This window comes from Phalacrocorax aristotelis, chromosome 2 (assembly GCF_949628215.1).
Source record: "Phalacrocorax aristotelis chromosome 2, bGulAri2.1, whole genome shotgun sequence".
Lineage (NCBI taxonomy): Eukaryota > Metazoa > Chordata > Aves > Suliformes > Phalacrocoracidae > Phalacrocorax > Phalacrocorax aristotelis.
The window spans coordinates 36,466,276-36,484,063 of record NC_134277.1 but is presented as its reverse complement, the minus strand read 5'-3'; the positions used below and the strand labels follow the sequence as shown (position 1 = coordinate 36,484,063).

Below are 17,788 nucleotides of genomic sequence, written 5' to 3'. Positions count from 1 at the left end.
GTTTTAGAACTGACAAAAAGGAGTGCTATGTGTTTTTTCGTTAGTCTCAGGAATGTCACAGGCAAGAGTAAAAATAAGGAGGGGGGAAAAAAACCCAAAAACCAAACAGTCAAAGCAAGAATGAAATTTAACGTTCAGTAATGTATCTGGTTTTTCATTGTGTGACTTCAGTTCTAAGATGATGTGTATAGAGCACTGCAGTTACCAGTGTAACATCAAATTGGAGTAACAAAGTGGTGAATCAAGGTTGGTACTGAGCTTAATGTTACACAGAATTAAAGGAAGAGATTTTTCCCCTGAATATTTCATAAATCAGTACAAAGGCTAGTTTTTCTAAAGAGTAATCTAATACATGGGGGGCTTGGCCTGTTAACAGCTATTGTTCTAATATGTGCAATAAGTGACATGAGTTTATAGAGTAGTAAAGTTACTGTAATAGTATGGCGTGGAGGAATATTAAGAAGGGAGGGCAGTATAGGAGGAAAGAAATTTCCTGCAGCTTGCAAGCATTAAATACTTCTCTTTGCATCAGAAGCTGGTGCTTGTTGTGCAAGCATTTTGATGCTTACTCTGGATAACTTGTTAGTGCAGATAGTGTGCAATCATGGAATAGATAGGCAAAATGTATAATGTAACAGAGATCCTGTTCTATTAGTAGAGAGTTTAGACTAACTCCACTTAGCACCATGACTTTACTCTGGAATTATACCAGTTTAAGTGAGAGCTAAGTTTAACCCATGAATTATAGTGACATCTGGGGTTAATCTCAGTGCAGAATGTGAGAGAGAGAGAGTGTTGCTCTTGGTGGATTAAAGCATAGCTGAGAGTAATTAGTTTCCTTTTTTAAAAAAAAAAAAACAAACAGGAGAGGATGTTTAGTAAATAACTGGATGCCTGTGGATAAAATGCTTGATAACTGATTTGCAAAATGAGTAACAAAGAAGGAAGTAAAACTGCATTTGAGCCATGTAGGTGGTTAAGAAATTAAATAGTGGTAAATAGCAATTTGACTTGAAAATAAAGTTGTCTTTATCAAAAGAACAGTAGGCATCAGAGAGTTGGACCTGGTCAGTTGTCATGTTCACCCAGAAGGGAGAATTTACAGCTAAAGAGGAGTGGCTGCTTTCACTTTGTGCAGTTACTTTATTGTTTACTGTTTCCTTTTAATAGTCTGCATTCTGTATTTTTTACTCAGTCTTTGCTTTGCTCTTTCGGTTGTTGCCCTAATTCATGTATGTGCTAATGCCCAAAGCCGATAAAATGCAGTGTGCGTAGTTAGTTTTGCGCTAGAAGGAAACAATGCGGCTGTCACTACTGCAGTAGTAGGGATTGTTAGATGGAATTTCATGGCTTGATTTCTCCACCCGTGGCCCCTAAGAGATGCTGACTGCTGTCTTCTCCTTCATAGTCAGGGTTTTGTGGGTTTTTACTGTACAGAAGAATTTGCCCCTTTGGGTTTTTAAGTTTTTGTCTGTGTGGTCAAAGTGCTGCTTCTGTTACTATATGAAGAGGTTGTAAGGCTAAATGTAATTATCACCTTAGAGGCAATATACAAAATATATAGTTAGATTATTTTCACTTGCCGAACAAAATTCACAGGCCTTTTAAAATAACTGTTTCCCATTTCTTTCAAGGCTCCTTAGGTCTCAGTGCCTTATTAATCTCACTGACTCCCCCTTCAGGACAAACTGCAAAAGGAAAGTAAATGCTCAAATTGTAAATGCCATGTATGAATGAAAAAGTACGGGGAATTTAAAAAAAAAAAACAACCCAAACCAAAACAACTGTTGAAGTGTTAATATGTCCATCTTTTTTTTTTTCCCCTTTTCATGTCTTGCTATTAGGTCAGTCACCATCCGCCTATTTCTGCATGCCATGCTGAATCTGTGAATTTTGCTTTTTGGCAAGGTAACTCTTCAGTCTATCATTTACTTTTACAGTGTTCGTAATATTTTCATTGTACGTCTAACATGAAATATTCAGAAATTGGGAAAAGGTGAAATTCCCTTCTCAAATTGTATTAGAATGGTTTTAAGAAATGCTAGCATATACTTACTCGCATGCTTCTTACTTGGATGTTCTGCCATTATAAAAATGTTCAGGGTTTTTTTTAATAACATTAATTGATTATTCTTTTAATGTACATATATCTGCATTTCTTTAAAATGTGTTTGGTTTGGGATGGTTCTTTAGCAAAGAAGACTTGTACCTCAAGCTATTTATAAACAAACAAGCCAGAACACAGTTTGAAAAACTACAAGTTAAATCCTGAGCCTTGGCAGATCTTGTAAACATGTTCTGAAAAAACTTCCAAAATGAGCATAACAGTGAGGATAAATATATTTACCTTTTCTCTGCAGGCATTACTACAGTATTTAAGATTTCATGCTATTTAGCTACTAACATTGTGTTTCAAAAAAAAAAGAAATGTTTTGGAGCTTTTGGTGCTGTGTAATGCCGATGACAATGTCAGCCAGCCACGGTACCTGTGTGGTTAGATATTTTTGGAGTGTACACAAAACATAACTGTGCCTTTTTAACTCAGTTAAAATCCTTCACGCAGAGGTTTGTTAATGCACAATGTACCCATGTTATAAGCTTTAATTCTGTTATGGCGACTTGATTATAGTTATTACGGATGGAGCCATACTGAACAGGCATTGGAACTCTGTCATTAGTCTGCATTTCATTATTCAGTATAATTCTTTGCTTCGTAAACAAATATAGGAACAAGAGTCCTTTTGTTCTTAGCTAAAAAGTAGAGATGACCAAAAATTTCAATAGCTGAATATTGTATAAATAAGACTAGATAGCAACCTGTCTTAATAAAAACTGATGAGATTGATTTGTTTAACAGATCTTGACAAAGGTTATCACACAAATATCTTAACACTTGCATATGGAGAACAAAGCTTGTCTGTAAGATGAGAGCTGAGAATCTGATCAATGAGAGTCTGAGATTTGATCTTGATGAGCACAGGAGGCTCAGTCAGGGTACTGCAGGGTTTTGCTTTGTTCTGCTTTGTTTTTAAATGTGGCTAGCTGAGCTTATGGGAGATCTAGACAATGATTTTTTTTTTCCTCCAATGCAAAGGCAGTATGTAAATGCTGTGGCCTCTTGTTATGGGGCTATATTAACTTATGTGGAAAGATTAGCATCAAGTTAATCATAAAGGTAGCTTGTCAATGAGGTAAGTTTTCTGTGTGCAAAGATCTTTTCACTTACCGTATTATCTCCTCAGCCAAAAAGGAGAGGGTCCCGAGCAGTGCTGTTGTCTCACCAGACACTGACCTTAGTTCATCTGTTTCAACACTGAGAAATCTCTTGATCATCTCTAGTGAGCCAGAAGACTGGGTTCTGACAGAGACAGTTATTTTGGAAATTGCTTCCCTGACTTACGAAGCTGACTCTGCTTTTGCAAAGGAGTGTGGACACATGAACAATGGAAATGCAAAACAGAAAATCCCAGCTATTACAGCATCTGTGCCTGAATTAGTCTGAGCATAGCTTTGAAATAACACTTGGCTTTTCTTTGCTGTCCTAAAATTTTTGCACGATCAAGTTACATACTGGTTCCCAAGATGTTTCCCATGTACTGATCTCTGTGGGACAGCTGTGCCATTTGTGAGAACATAGGACATAACACAGTCTGATAATACATTTTAACTGTTAAACTCAGCAGGGTGTGCCTTTGCCCTTTCTCTTCCATCCCACTGCAGAAGAGAAAAAGCTAGTACAGAATTCAGCTCGACACCATCGTAGTCAAGGTAGTTTTGGACCTCTTATTGTGCAGTATGGGAATCACAACGGAATTGCTGCACTACCTTCAAAATATTTTTTTTTAAATAAAAGGGGGTTCTTTTCTCAAGTGGTAAGAAAAGGGTTACTTTTTTCATGAGGAATTCTGCCCTATGTCCCATTCCAGCCTTTGCAATGGTAGGCAGCTTGGTGTAGCTCAGTCCTATCCCTTGAACATATATACTCAGGAGATATGTAATCTCCTAACAATGGTTTTGAGCATCTATCTCACAGTCAGCATAACAGCTTGCCCCCACGGTTGCACAGGAAAGTGTTTTTGTTTTCCTCGTGTTAGTACTAGCATCTCTTTGAGACTAGAGATTATTTTTCCTTCTTTTTCAGATGGGGCCGGGAATATGGAGTTCCTAGTGTCTAATATAGCAAGAATATTATTCCCCTGAGCTCTGAGGTTACTATGAAAGTTACTGTCTGATTATCTAGCATAATTTAACTCTATACTCCTGCTGTGCTTCTCTGCCCATGTTTCTTTCTCTTCCAGGTGTTTTTGCTTAATAAATTTGGCTAAACTTGCATTGAGATTTCTCATCTTTTTTTTGAGAAATGACGTGAGATTTGGACACGTCTTTCTGTGAGTCAGACAAGATTTTAAAAGGCCAGTTAAACTTAGAGGAAGTCGGACTAAATCCCTCTGCAGTTTCGTGCCCTTTGAAATATTCTTCTGTGTTTTCACTGTGGATGTCCTTAGTTGCTGTATTTCTGTATTTTGAATTCTGTTTTTGTTTTTGGAAATGTCTGCATTCATTCACTAGCAACTGAATTGCAGATAAATATATGCTGTCTATAGCTTATTCAAATTCACAGAATCACAGAATGGTAGGGGTTGGAAGGGACCTCTGGAGATCATCTTGTCCAACCCCCCTGCTTGAGCAGGCACACCTAGAGCAGGTTCTGATTCCTCTCTTTTTCAAAAGTTTTTGAGAGAGGACTTTTTTAAACCTCTGTTACTTTGCTATTTAAATAACCGATAACGTAATGAAAAAAAAACCCAAACAAAACCGTGTTCTCGAAGGTCCACAGCATTCTTCAAGCACTTTTATTATGTTGCACTTTGTTATTTTGCATTTCTTGAAAAAAACATAGAAACCAGAAATAGATTCATTCACCCATGCTTATGACTAAACCGGTCTTTTTTTCCCCTCTTCCTGTTTCAGATGTAAGATGGAAAAACAAATTCTGGGGAAAGTCCATGGAAATAGTTCCAGTTGGTACAACACATGTAACTCTTCCAGCGTAAGTGCTCTAGTCGTGCATTACTGTTCACACACAGGCACACATGTGCTTGCACACACTGAAGCCATGTTTACCCACATGAGAACAAGCTGTGCTGTGCTGTGTTAGACCTTTGGAAGAACTGGTGATTATGATTTAGTTCAAAAAGGGGGAGGGGACGGGGGGGGACAGGGGGGGAACAACAAACCCAAACCAAAACCAGAAGTATGTAACAGAAGCACTAACTCTTCCAAGGGTTATAAAAAACAAAAGATTAAATAAAAACATATATCACTCCTATGTATCTTCAAAAAAAACAAAGTTGGTATTTTCATACTTCAGTTGAACTTCAAGCTTTGTGTATTTTAGACCCCCAGGGGAAAACTGCATGATAGCGGAAGCTATGAATTCTTTTGCTTGAATATGGGTTTGGGGGAGAGTGTGTTTTTGCTGTCTTTCATGCCTATATTTGTACGGACCCTAACACAACGTGGTCCTGGTCTGTAGTGAGGCTGATAGCTATCATCACTGCATAAATAATTATTGTAAGTGATAAATAGAACCAGTTGCATATCTGGTGTTTATCATCCAAGGAAGTAAGCAGCCATTGTAGTTGTGTCGAGTATAGTTGGGGTTTTTTGTTTGGTGGTGGTTTGTGTTTTCCTTTTTTTAATAAAAATCTGCAGTGTTCCTATGCTGGCTTGTCAGAGTGCCCATTATAGATCAACAGTTAAAATCCTTCAAAATTTGGCCTATATCCATGATGTTTGCAGAACCAGAGGTCTTAAGGTTGAGTAGTACTCCAATTAAATCTCTCCCCCAAAGACAGCCTACAAAATTAATTATTCTGCCATCTGAAAAAAAAAAAGAAAAATAACCCAAGAACCTAGCACTTAACAGAATAAGCATGCCTTTTCCTTTTAAGTGGGTAAAATTGTGATATAGTAAGATAGTATCCAAAAGGTAATGTATAAAACATGTTGTGTTCATAGCGGATAGCCTAACCTCTGGAGTAAAAGGTCTTTGGGAGGTGAGTTGAGGGTTCAGACGCAAGGTAACTAACGGATTAGGGCCCATGGTGGGCTGATGAACTGGAAAATAATCTGATTCATGTGTGGTCTTGGTGTGCTGGTTTGTATCCCTGTGTATCTGAAACAGAACTGGGCACAAAAAAGGTACTGAGGCTGTAGGCAAAAATGAAGCATTAGTATTAAGGTTATTTTTGGAGCACATAAAGTATTCTTAGCATGCATAACAAAGCATGTGACCTGCAGGTAGGGGCAGGAAAACAAGTTACCGTGGGGTAAATTGGCTGCATATCTGCTAGTCTGTAAAAACTGTCCTTGTACATGCTCTTACAAAGCAGCAAGTGATTAAGGGGAGGTAAGGAAAGGTTCTAATATCCTTATGGGATGTGTGCGAGGCAGTTGCTATGGGGAAACTGGTGCTGTTAAGTTTACCCTTTACCTGACCAGTAGAGACTTGGCTATCAATACCTAGAACAAACTGTAGAATATATGTCTTCATGAGACTTTTCTTGAAGTTTTACAAAGCTGTTTTATAGTAATATATACTTCTTTAATAAAAGGTAAAATACTGTATTACCTATTAGTATTTTTCATCTCTCTGTCTGCTGTCTTCCTGTGGGCAACTGCATCTTGAACTGCCTGGTGAGAACTTTTGCTCTTGCCTGAAGCACACACATAGGCTAAGCTTTGAGAGCTTGAGTCAAGCTCATTCCATTCAATAATTCTTTCCACGACTCTGGTGGTCCATGTACTTGTGTGTTCAGTTGTCACTGTGTTACAAGCTATGAAACGGGCATTTCAGCCAGTAGAAGATATTAGAATGATGACTTTTGGAAACTTAAAACTGGTAAAGAGGGCAAATAAATTGAGAGAAAACTGAGTTCAAGGCCAGGGTTTATAGCAGAAGTGAAAAGGGTTTTCTGGGAGACAGGATTGTTGTCACAGGGTTTGTTTTTGAGAAGGTGTGGGACAAGAAGATGAGGCATTCCAGAAAAATACAATTGGTTTGTGAGGTTTTTCTAACGCAAGTTCTCTGCAGTTTTTTTCACAAGTTTATGAGCTTGTTTGAACATGGCATGAGATTTTTCTTGTGTGTATTTTTCTTGCAGTTTTAAAGACCATTTTGCATGGAACAAGGTGACATCTTGCATCCATAACATCTTAAGTGGGCAAAGATGGATTGAACACTATGGAGAGATCATAATCAAAAATCTTAACGATGACACTTGCCACTGCAAACTGACTTTCATAAAGGTAACCACAGCATTAACCACAACAATGCTGGCAGTGCCTTTTCTAACAGATACAACAGTGGGTGGATGCTCTCTGCTGAAGCTCAGTACAACTGCTCACTAGGTAGAGCCAGACAAGAAAGAAGCAACAGCTTTCTCAGGTGATTCCACTTGAGATGCTGAAAAGCATGGGGAAGGGAAAGGAAGAAGTACAATGAAAAACAGTCTGTGTTTGATGAGAGAGATAGGCACAAGGTGGTTTACCACATGCCTCCTGCTAATGCATTGGCATGTGCTGTGGTCACATTCAGTCAGCAACGGTAGAACCAGTGCTTATGTGGGGTGCTTCACCCAAAGCTCTTTCCTAGCCCTTCGCAGGTACTCAGAGGAGCTGAAGTGAGAGGTTGTGGTATTACTCAAAGCTTTTACTTCAGTAAAAGGCATCAAGATATGACCTCCTCAGGAAATGCCCTTATAACTGAAATTAAAATTTGTTTTTGGCAATAGATGACTTCTAGTAAAGGAAAATCAATGAAAACCTAAAACTATGCCAAAATTTCTAACCTGAGAAATAGTTTTGCAAAGCATGCTAGGAGACTTACCTTCACCTGCATTTTCTGTATCTGATTGCTGGAGAAAGGCCGTGCTTTATGTAGAAACAGTACATACATATACAAGCTAAGTACTTCAGCATACCTATGCAGCATGGCATGCTCAGCAGAAGGAAAGTTTCCTTTTGTTATTTGTTTTCCTGAATACTTTGTGCTTTCTAGGAAGCATTAGGGTGATTTTTTTTTTTCAAATACTTATTTGAAAGTGCTGTAATGTATTTACAGAGTTGCAGTGGATGTTCAGAGTTCAAATTTTAGAGATTGAGAGCCTGCAAGTCTTATACCTTTGATATTGTGAATTGTCTAAAGTGGAGATGACTATATCAGTTCCTTCTCTTCCTCTTCTGCAAATTTGAGGAAGATGTGGATAACTAAGTCAGGAGTCAGTGTTACCTATCATTGGGCAAAATTCAAGGTCAGCTTTGCTTCACCTAGTACTGCCCTGAAAAAAGGAAAACAAAATAATATGGTTCTCATCAATAGTATTGTACTAAGCTGATTAATAGTACTAACAGGAGTTGTTTGCATATGATATTGTAATACACACTTAAATGAATAGTTTCCGTTTCAGAAAACCACTCGATAGTGGTGCTACTGACATGGCAAAATCACTCACACTTGATCTCTTATGCACCTTTTCTCCCCTTGTTTCTTTTAATTCTAGGCAAAGTATTGGAATCCAAATGTGCATGAGATTGAAGGCAGTGTCATGGATAAAGCTGGGAAAGTTGTGCATCGACTCTTCGGGAAGTGGCATGAAAGTTTATACTGTGGGACAACTTCATCTTCAAACTGCATATGGAGAGCAAGTTAGTGATCAGGATGGCTTACGTACAGAACTTAAGATCTGCTTGAGAATAAGCTTACTATTTTCATCTCTCTGTTAGGCCCCAGCTTCCTGTTATTTCTAGGTGAAATATTAGATTTTTGTCAAGCATTTAAAATTTAGACCAGAAGAATACATCATTTAATGTAAATAATATGGAGAACTTAATCCCATGGCTTCCTGCATTTTTACCACTCTCCATCATTTTCATATTTGGGCATGAACTGGGTATTGAGGACTCTAAAAGGAAGAAAGGAAAAAAAAAAAGAGGAACAAAACTCCACACAAAAAAAGGGGAGAAAGGTGGTGTATTTCTTGTATTAAACATGGGACGATAGCCCCCAAAGTCCAATTCTGTAATGACAGCCACATCTGAACTTCTCCCAAACTCGTGGGGTTTGAAAAAGCACTATGATAATAGCATGGCCTTTATCACATTTCTTCTCTGATTCAGCTGAGAGAACAGAAGTCTGTTTTGTTGCAGTGCAATTATCAAGGGGATTGTTCTCTTTTGTCATGTTATTAAAAAAACTTTATTCTCCTAGATTGAGACCGTGGTTCAGAGATTAACAAATGACTGAGGGGAGCTTGGAATTTTCCTTCTAAAGAAAATAGCATTTAATTGGAATTCTGAATGTACTCTTTTCTTCTGTAGATCCGATGCCTAAAGATTATGAACAGTGGTATGGATTTACTCAGTTTGCACTAGAGTTAAATGAACTGGATTTGCAAACTAGGTCATTACTCCCACCCAGCGATACACGTTTTAGGCCGGACCAAAGGTAAGAAATTTTAACTCTTAAACAGCTTCCTCGAGTAGTTGTTAATCTTCTGTACACTCACTTTACCCTGTGCTCAGACTATTTTGTGTAGATAATTGCAGGGTGTTTCTATTTTTACATTAATGTGCATCTGTAAGACATTTTAATCACTTGTCAAGAAATGGTCTAGTCATTATGGACCAGTGTTTCCTAAAATTGGCTCTCGCATGCTTCTAGATAACTGCCTTTCGAAAGATGTTTAAAACTTCAGTACTTCAGGTACTGGATATTGAGTGTACTGTGTTTGAATAGCCAAAAATTGAGACACTTGAAATTTCTTTCTACAGTGGAATTTCTACTGTTGCTAACTTCCAAGGAAAAGAATATAATATAGCAATGACTGAGCTTGTTATGAGAGTTACTTTTCCCTAAGTGCTTTTTGATAGTGCGGTTCTCTGCAGATGTAGCTGTTTACCTCTCAAGCACTGTGAACTGCCTGCTGTAAAGATTAGATTCTGGATCTCTAGAGGACCTGGCAAAGATGGGAGGCAAGAGCACCAATTGTCTCTTTTCACCACTGGTGCCACAGGTTTCTAGAAGAAGGGAATATTGAAGGAGCTGAAATGCAAAAGCAGAGGATCGAGCAGCTACAGAGAGAACGACGGAAGGTGCTGGAAGAAAACAATCTAGAGCATCAGCCTAGATTTTTCAGGTACTATGTAATAATATGCTATAATTTCTTGAAATTCTTATTATAGTTCTGGTTCTAAACTGCCATAGAGCAGGCTCCAGTTTTTTTCCAGGTTTCTTCTGTATTCTTGATTTTTGTACTTTGGCAGTGTAGAACACTCCAGGCTTAGTTAAAACTCAGGATTATGTGTTGCTTGTTCATTAGTGCATCCCTGAATTTCTTCTTAATATTTTTGCCTTGATGGTGATTGATATTCAGTCCACATTTTGCCTGAATGGCAAGGTGAAATAGCTGGATTTAGCTTAAATACTTCTGCTGAATGCAGTGGGATTGCTTTGTGCAGAAGTGTGCAGAGTTGGTGCCTTTCATTGCCAGAGCTATTTTTGAATATGTTTCGCCTGTATGATAGGGAGAGAATTCTCATTCAGAGGGCACTTTATTTCTTCCTGTTGTAAATCAATTAATGGGAGACTTCAAATGCTGAAAGACATAAATGAGTGCTAATGAGGACATGGCCTTTTGCCCTCCAGCTTCCCTGTTCTCCTGCAATGTAAGAGTTGGAGCCAAGGTGAATGTTTTATGGCCCTATGTATCACAGTTAATGGATCTGGGATCCTAATATTTTTCTGGATAGGTAGGTACTGTACTTCTGACGAGCACAGAAATGTTTAAAATCCCTACTTGTCCAAGGAGATGGTGAGCTAACTCATCACATGTCCAATCATACCTGCCAAAGAGAAGCATATATTGCTTCCAGCAGGCTAAAAAGACGAGATAGAGATGAAGTCTAATACTTTGTAACTGTATATTCACAATGAGGACTCTGGATGGGGATGAGGGTTTGAATCCTCATAATGAGGATTTGAAAATTGAGACTTGTGCTAGAGATTTAAATAACACAATAAAAACTTGAATTACTATATAGCAAAATGTTACCCAGAGTTACAGTAGATATGAATTATGCATTTGGCTTTCAATAGTGATTTCTCTCTTCAACAAATCACAAGCCTTGATTTGCTTAAAAGACTAATTTGCTGTTGTGCCAAAAATGTACACATGATTAAAAGCAGACTGATTCCTTCAGGGTACGGTACCTAGTGTAATGAGTCTTGCATCCTGACTGAGAGCTACAGGCTCTTTTTACGCAGTAACCGTGGAGAGCCATCTTTGGAGAGGTAAAAGGAAAGTTTTCACTTTCCACTCAAAGCTGTCTTTGAGACCACAAAATAAACCTGGACTGTAGTTTCAAGTGCTAAGCACTGGCATGTGACAGTAAAATGAGAGTGTTGATCTCAGCTGGACGCTAGGCTACTGAGGTGCATCTCCAAGGCCCAGTGCAGACTCCCTAAGCTATATTGCCTTGTTTGAAGGCTGTACTGAGTTGTACCGCACCTGGTTCATGGGGCTGGACTGGGTATCTGTGCATAGTGCTACATTGCATTATGCAGCATATGTATGGAAAATAGAAGCTTTGCATTTAAAGCATTTGTTTAATCTTTGATAGGAAATCCAGCGATGACTCCTGGGTGAGCAATGGAACCTACATGGACCTTAGAAAAGAACCTGGTTTTTCAAAACTGGACAATCCTGTCCTCTGGTGAAAGAGGAGCCAAGTGAAGATGTTCTGTGCTGTATTCTCAGATCTGATTTAAAAGAAGTATATATAAAATATATCTATATATACACATTTTATATATATATACACACATATATATAAAATATGTGTGTGTATATATAAACATATAAACATATAAAATATATGTGTGGGATGTGTGTATGTGTGTAAGTGTGCATATCTCCAGAATCATGCTTAATTTAGAATCTGTTAATTAATTCGTTTTCTTTACTCTGACTGTTGCAGTGATTGTTTGAATGTATAAATACCCTAACTTCTTTTTATAAAATATTTAATAAATAGTACTGAATGTTAACAGCAAGAGGGAAAAGAGGAGCTTTTACACTACTTTTCCAATGTGTAATAATGTGAGTTCTGAGTTAACTTATGCCTTATTGAATTGCATTGGAGACAGTAGCGTCGGCATCTCCTAGCTGTGCTGAGAAATCAGAGTGCAAGCCTTAGTAACTCAAACTGTAAGTAGGCTTCCACAGTTCAATGAATAGTTCAGCTGTCTCTGGGCTTGTATAAATTGCTAAAACAGATTATCAGATGGTGCTGGAATCTGAGTATGATCCTTTGCTGCCTGTAGAAAAGATTTAAATAAGATTTTGTTTTTATTAGCTTTCTTCTTAGCATTATGGAAGAGGTAGTTCGGAGCTTATATCAGTGGTTCTGCTGCCTTATACATAAACTGTACCTGGCTAAATGTAGTGCTAGAAATTCAGGACTCGCCAAAATTTTCCACTGGGAATCTTCAGATTTTATAGCCCCTAACAGGGCATGAGGAGGAGATCCTTTGTACATAATGCTTGAGCACTGACTAGATGAAGCAGCTCTCTCTTTTTCCAGTAAGTAAAATCTATACAGAGCACGAAATCCTGTGCTTCCATAGCTTCAATTGTTTTTATTAACCTAAAAATTGCAACAGTAAGACTTTTTAAAAAGTAAGCAAACTGATTGTTTTAAGCTAGAAAATTTTTCTTAGTATTTTGATATTTTCTACCTCTTAAGAAATAAACAGCATATTTAAGATCTTATATTTAAAAAATGACCAACTGCCTTATGGAGAAATGTACGGAGTCTTTGATCTTCCTCTGTTTGTTTGTTGTGTTCAGATAAATATTCAAGTGTATTGCACTAAATCATTTGCATCTCTTTCCTGTAATTTTATACATATGGCTAGATTTGTGAAAGTACTAAACCATAACTCAGAAATACAGCAGGAAACAAATGTAGCAGAAATCGCACTTTTGAATGAAGATTATAGAGATGGGCAGTATTTTTTTTTCCATCAAATCACAATGCCACAGTCATTAACAGAATAGCTTGCATTCCTACCAATCTGCAACTCAAGCCTGACCCATGATTCTTCAAGTCTGTTCTATGTGTCTGTGACTCTGGCAACAACAGAGTTTCCAAGTTTAGATCTATACCCTGTCACCACCAACTTCCCCCTTTTCTTCTTCTTACATGCCACTTTAATGACACAAAATAAACTCAAAAGTTGGTGGCATGTTTAACTGGCTTATGACTGGAACAATTGAACATGGCATGGTAAGGGAGACTCCCAGGGGGACTAGTAGCTTAGAAGAGCTTGTGTTTTACTGTGTGCTGCATTGTTCTAAAGAAAACCCATTAAAAATGGATCCATGTAATAGAGGTAACATGAGGGAAATACTTTGAACACTTCCATTTTAAACCAAATTTGTGATGTCAGATGAGATGCATATTTGAATTTTGCTTTCTGTTATCTTGAAGCCCCACTGTCTTAGTGGCAGATGAATGCTTTTTCACCCCTTTTTCACTTTGCCTAGGAACTCTGCCTCACTATCATTTCTGTAATTTATTACCAAAGAACTTAGCATAATTCTTTAATACATCTTTTAAAGACTTGACTACCACGCCAGCAGCTTACAATAAGGCAAAGCTCATGTCAGTACGAACACAAAATGTGGGGTTTGATTCCAAAGGAAATCTTAACCTTTGGGGGCTGTTTGGCTTTTCAAGGAAAGCAAGGATCTCTTCATGGCTTGTTCCCTTCCTGTATTTTATTCCTGTATTGACTGTCAAAACCTGGCACAGAAATTATTTGATATTTATAATTATTCTTGCTGTTGCTAATTACCATTTATACTGAAAATAACATTCATTTAACAACAAAAGAGGGTAGGGGAAATTAAAAAAACAAAGAGCACCTTTAAGAAAGGGAGCAAAATTTCTGGAGGACGCATGAAACTTGCTAATTGTCATATTTGGCAGCTTCGGTGATTACTGTCTGATCTGATTGCTGGGTTTGTATTTTCTGCGTATGGAGGGGATTTCCCCATACTTTGTCACATGACCTAACAATCAACAGTGTCCAAAATTAAAGGCTTAGAAGCCAAAAGGCAAAGTTAAGGAATTGTAATGCATTAAAATCAGCAGATGATAAGCAAAACTAATCTCATATTGGGTGTTTGAGTCATAATTTTTAAGAAATCAGTCTGGCAGTATTGCCTTGTATCTTACAAGCTAACATGTCAAAAATACATTTGATTAATGACAAGAAGCACTGGACTGAGTAGTGCCTTATATAAAACTTCCTTAAACAAAATTCCCATATCAAGAAGGTAAACTTCAGAATTTTACTATCATTTCCAGAAAAATTATCCAGGGCATTTCTTAAATACATGAAGCAAAATCATTGCCCAATAGCTGCTCTTGTAAATCTGATACACATCTTCAAACATGGTGTAACCAGTTGTGAATGATCCTCTGACCCCATGTTTCCAACTGCAGTATGGTTGTCCCTGCTTACTGTTGTACAAAACAATTTAGTTTAGTTGTTAAACTTCTGTCAACTGTATATTAAGAAGTGGACAAAAATTGTCTTGATGTTACTTCTGTGTATTTCTGCCTAAAAATATATTCATCATTCACAAACCTTAATATACTCTCTACAGCTATTTTTGGTGATATATGAAATTTTGATAATTTTCTTCCCCCAAACTTCAGATGTGTTAATGGGAGCAAGACCTATTAGCTTTTTGCAATATAACTAAGACAGCTCTTGTTTTTAATAACTGACATTGAGGGACTTCTCCCCCCGCTTTCTACCCTGAATGGTAGAAGAACGTATTGGGCAGCTTTCTGCTTCCTTTCATGTACAGCAGTGATCCCCAAGCTGTTTAGCTCGATGGATCAGTCTTTAAATTTCCTGATGACCACTGCCTGCTGTTACAGCTCCCTTATTTGATGACTTTATAAGCATTACTTAGTATGATTTTGGAGGGCAGTTTGAGAAACACTCATCTAGCACTGCCTTTCTTTTTGTACCCATTCACAAAGTAAAAATCTCACTATAAATTTAGGTCAAGACGATGGAGCAGTTCAGGCCTTTGGGTGTTAAAGACCTGGCTCAGTTTTCAAGTTACACAGCAAAGAAAGAAAAAAAAATCCAGGGAAGTAGTGTTCATAGAAACAGAAACCCACAGCTCTACTTCCAGATTTGCAGACTTGACACTCAGTTTCTGATTTTGGTACAGTGTAAATTTATGAAACTGCGTAACTTTAGGAGACTACTCTTGATAGCATAAAGTGCCCTTTAGACTGAGTGGAACTGGAGTGCACTATTAATCATTGCCGTCTTTCCTTGATCTCTGCTCTGAGATACACTTTACATGCTAGTTTGCCAGCACTGATTTACTTCTTTAGATGCTTTTTGAAATACAGATCCAGGAAAGTACTTAGGTTCTTTATACAGAACTTGGAAAATTAGATGCATGGAAGGAAGATTGAAAACAGCCAGAATTTTTAGAAGGAAACATCCTAGAGATCTGTTCTTCCACCAGAAAGTTTTCTTTGAAGGACTGGAAGCAGGATTGCTGCCTTCTTTTAAAACTTGGCCCCTGAAGGAGGTGGAGGTTGCAAACATGGTCACCCCGTTGTTTGGCAGCTCAGAGCTGAAGCCAGATCCTTGTACAGAAAGGAACACAAACTCATGGGGTTGGAATGTACAAATGGGGACAGCTTTTGGGTTGCACAAAAGTCCAGTGCTGGTCTGAAAAAAAAGAAAAAAACCCAAAAAACCAACAACCCAACCTAACAAAAACCTCACTCCTTCCCATGCTCCCCCACTTTCCCTCAGCTGTTTACAGTCCTGTTCAGGTTTTCTGCGTGGCCCCTCATATCTAAAAGTCTTTATTCAGTGTCCCATTTTCTCTTTATTAAAATTCTGAAGACTAGAACAGTCCATTTTAACAACCTTTTAAATGACAAATCATGCCTGAAAGTTGTAGTTAAAAACTTACCCCATAAACATTGTGGCCTGCTTCTGTATCTTTTCCTTGACTGTGAATAGGATTTTCTTCCTACTTGCCCTCTGGAGTCAGACCTGGTAAGGGTAGCGTGTTACGGAAATGTGCAGCTACATCTGCTGAGCATACTCCTAACTAACGTCCTTGCATCTGCTTTTGCGTCAGTCGCTCCTGTCATCTCTCTAGATGACCAGCTTAGCAGAACAGGATATTCTCAGCATATCTCATTTTGTTCAATAGAGCTTTTTTTTGTGTACAACTCATACAGAGGGGGCAAGCTGAAGAGGAGTGCAAAACTTGGCCCACAGTGCTTATGTCATAGAGAGAAGGATGAAATCTAACTTCTCCACATAACTGAACACATCTTGCAAGGACTAGAGTCAAATGGTGGTATTCAAAGGAGTGAAGTTAAAATGGAAGGGTTTTTTTTTGGTTGAGTGTGTTTTCATTCAAGTATTATGCCTACTACATTCAGTACAACACAGTATTCACTAACTCCTCCTTTCTGTTTTCTAGCTACTGGTGGGTGCAACTTACTCCAGCAGCTGTGGAAATGGCACATGTTGTCTGGCTTATCTGTTGAAACTTAGTAAATGCTGTAACTTACCACCAAATGTATTACTGTACTGCTCAGTTCTTAGATACTGTTCTTGCTGCAGCTTTTGAAAGCAATAAGAGAAATTTTCCACATAAATACTTGCCATGTGTTAAAAAATTATTTTAAGTGGATCCTTTATTAATAGAAATTGTGGCTTTGGTGTTTTTGTTGTATAAAACAAAACTGTATTAAAGCTTATGAGAATTTTGGGAGATTGATCCACAAGAGGTGATGAGCTCCTTCAGCTCCAGACCTTTGAGATGGTTGGTATCCCTGAAAATCACGCAGTCTTGTTTTTATGTTAATAGTATTTTACTAGTTCCAGTACTGGAAAAACATACCATATGTATAAGGTATTTTATACACAAAGCTGCTGGATTTATTTTTTTGATAAGGCATTAGTGGTTTCAGAATGAAGAAAGGTATGTGTTAGAATTATCACTGACTTTAAGATTTTTGAGAAAACATTCTGTACTCAGGATCATTTATGTTTTCTGCTTCACTTACTCCAAAAATTTGTAGTAATGTTGGAGCACCTTGATACACAATTTGATTTATTATTTTTGTCTCTGTAACTAATTTAGTTGGATGTTAATAAATCATACTTGCAAAAGGTCATAGAGCACCCTGGCTTTTTCCCAGGTGTTGTAAGCATCTTTCTTCAAAGGTTGTTAGTGACAGCTGAAGTAAGTCTAGCTGCTGTAGTGATCTGTGCTTTTTACCGTTTCCAAAATGGCAAGTATGAAAGAGCTTCCATCTGCTAGAAGCCTTATTTATCACTCTTACAATCTGTCTGGTAGTTGTACCATGTTCCAGTTGTTTACCAGTTACCTGCACGCACTGTACAGCACTGTTGCATGGCTGATATGCCAGATGCTGGGGCAGGGAAAGGGGTAAGCTGGTGGAATTCATTCACAGCTGGAAGTTGATTCTTAAAAGCAGTTTTTAGTAGACAGATGTGTGGCACGAATGTTATTTTTTAGTATGAATGTAGAAACCACAAACCACATGTTCTCCATCAAACAACTTTTAAAACCAAGGAAACATAGTATTTACTGGATAAAATAAATAACTGGAAGGAAATAGTATCAATGTAGTG

The 17,788-nt window shown here is 37.9% G+C and overlaps 1 protein-coding gene and 1 long non-coding RNA gene across 7 annotated transcripts in view; one reads left to right on the top strand and one right to left on the bottom strand.

Annotated features, from left to right (window-relative positions):
• The window catches only part of OSBPL3 (oxysterol binding protein like 3), an 87,860-nt gene extending 75,958 nt beyond the window's left edge, over window positions 1-11,902 (top strand). For all 4 annotated transcript variants that reach the window (XM_075083057.1, XM_075083055.1, XM_075083058.1 and 1 more), the window contains 7 exons: window positions 1,845-1,908; window positions 4,972-5,050; window positions 7,167-7,311; window positions 8,565-8,709; window positions 9,382-9,508; window positions 10,077-10,199; window positions 11,683-11,902. In XM_075083057.1, coding sequence (XP_074939158.1) covers window positions 1,845-1,908; window positions 4,972-5,050; window positions 7,167-7,311; window positions 8,565-8,709; window positions 9,382-9,508; window positions 10,077-10,199; window positions 11,683-11,779 — 780 coding nt within the window. In that variant the 3' untranslated portion in view covers window positions 11,780-11,902. The remainder of the gene's footprint in view (window positions 1-1,844; window positions 1,909-4,971; window positions 5,051-7,166; window positions 7,312-8,564; window positions 8,710-9,381; window positions 9,509-10,076; window positions 10,200-11,682) is intronic.
• The window catches only part of LOC142052657 (uncharacterized), a 320,817-nt gene that overhangs the window by 159,401 nt on the left and 143,628 nt on the right, over window positions 1-17,788 (bottom strand). The gene's annotated exons all lie outside the window — the stretch shown is intronic.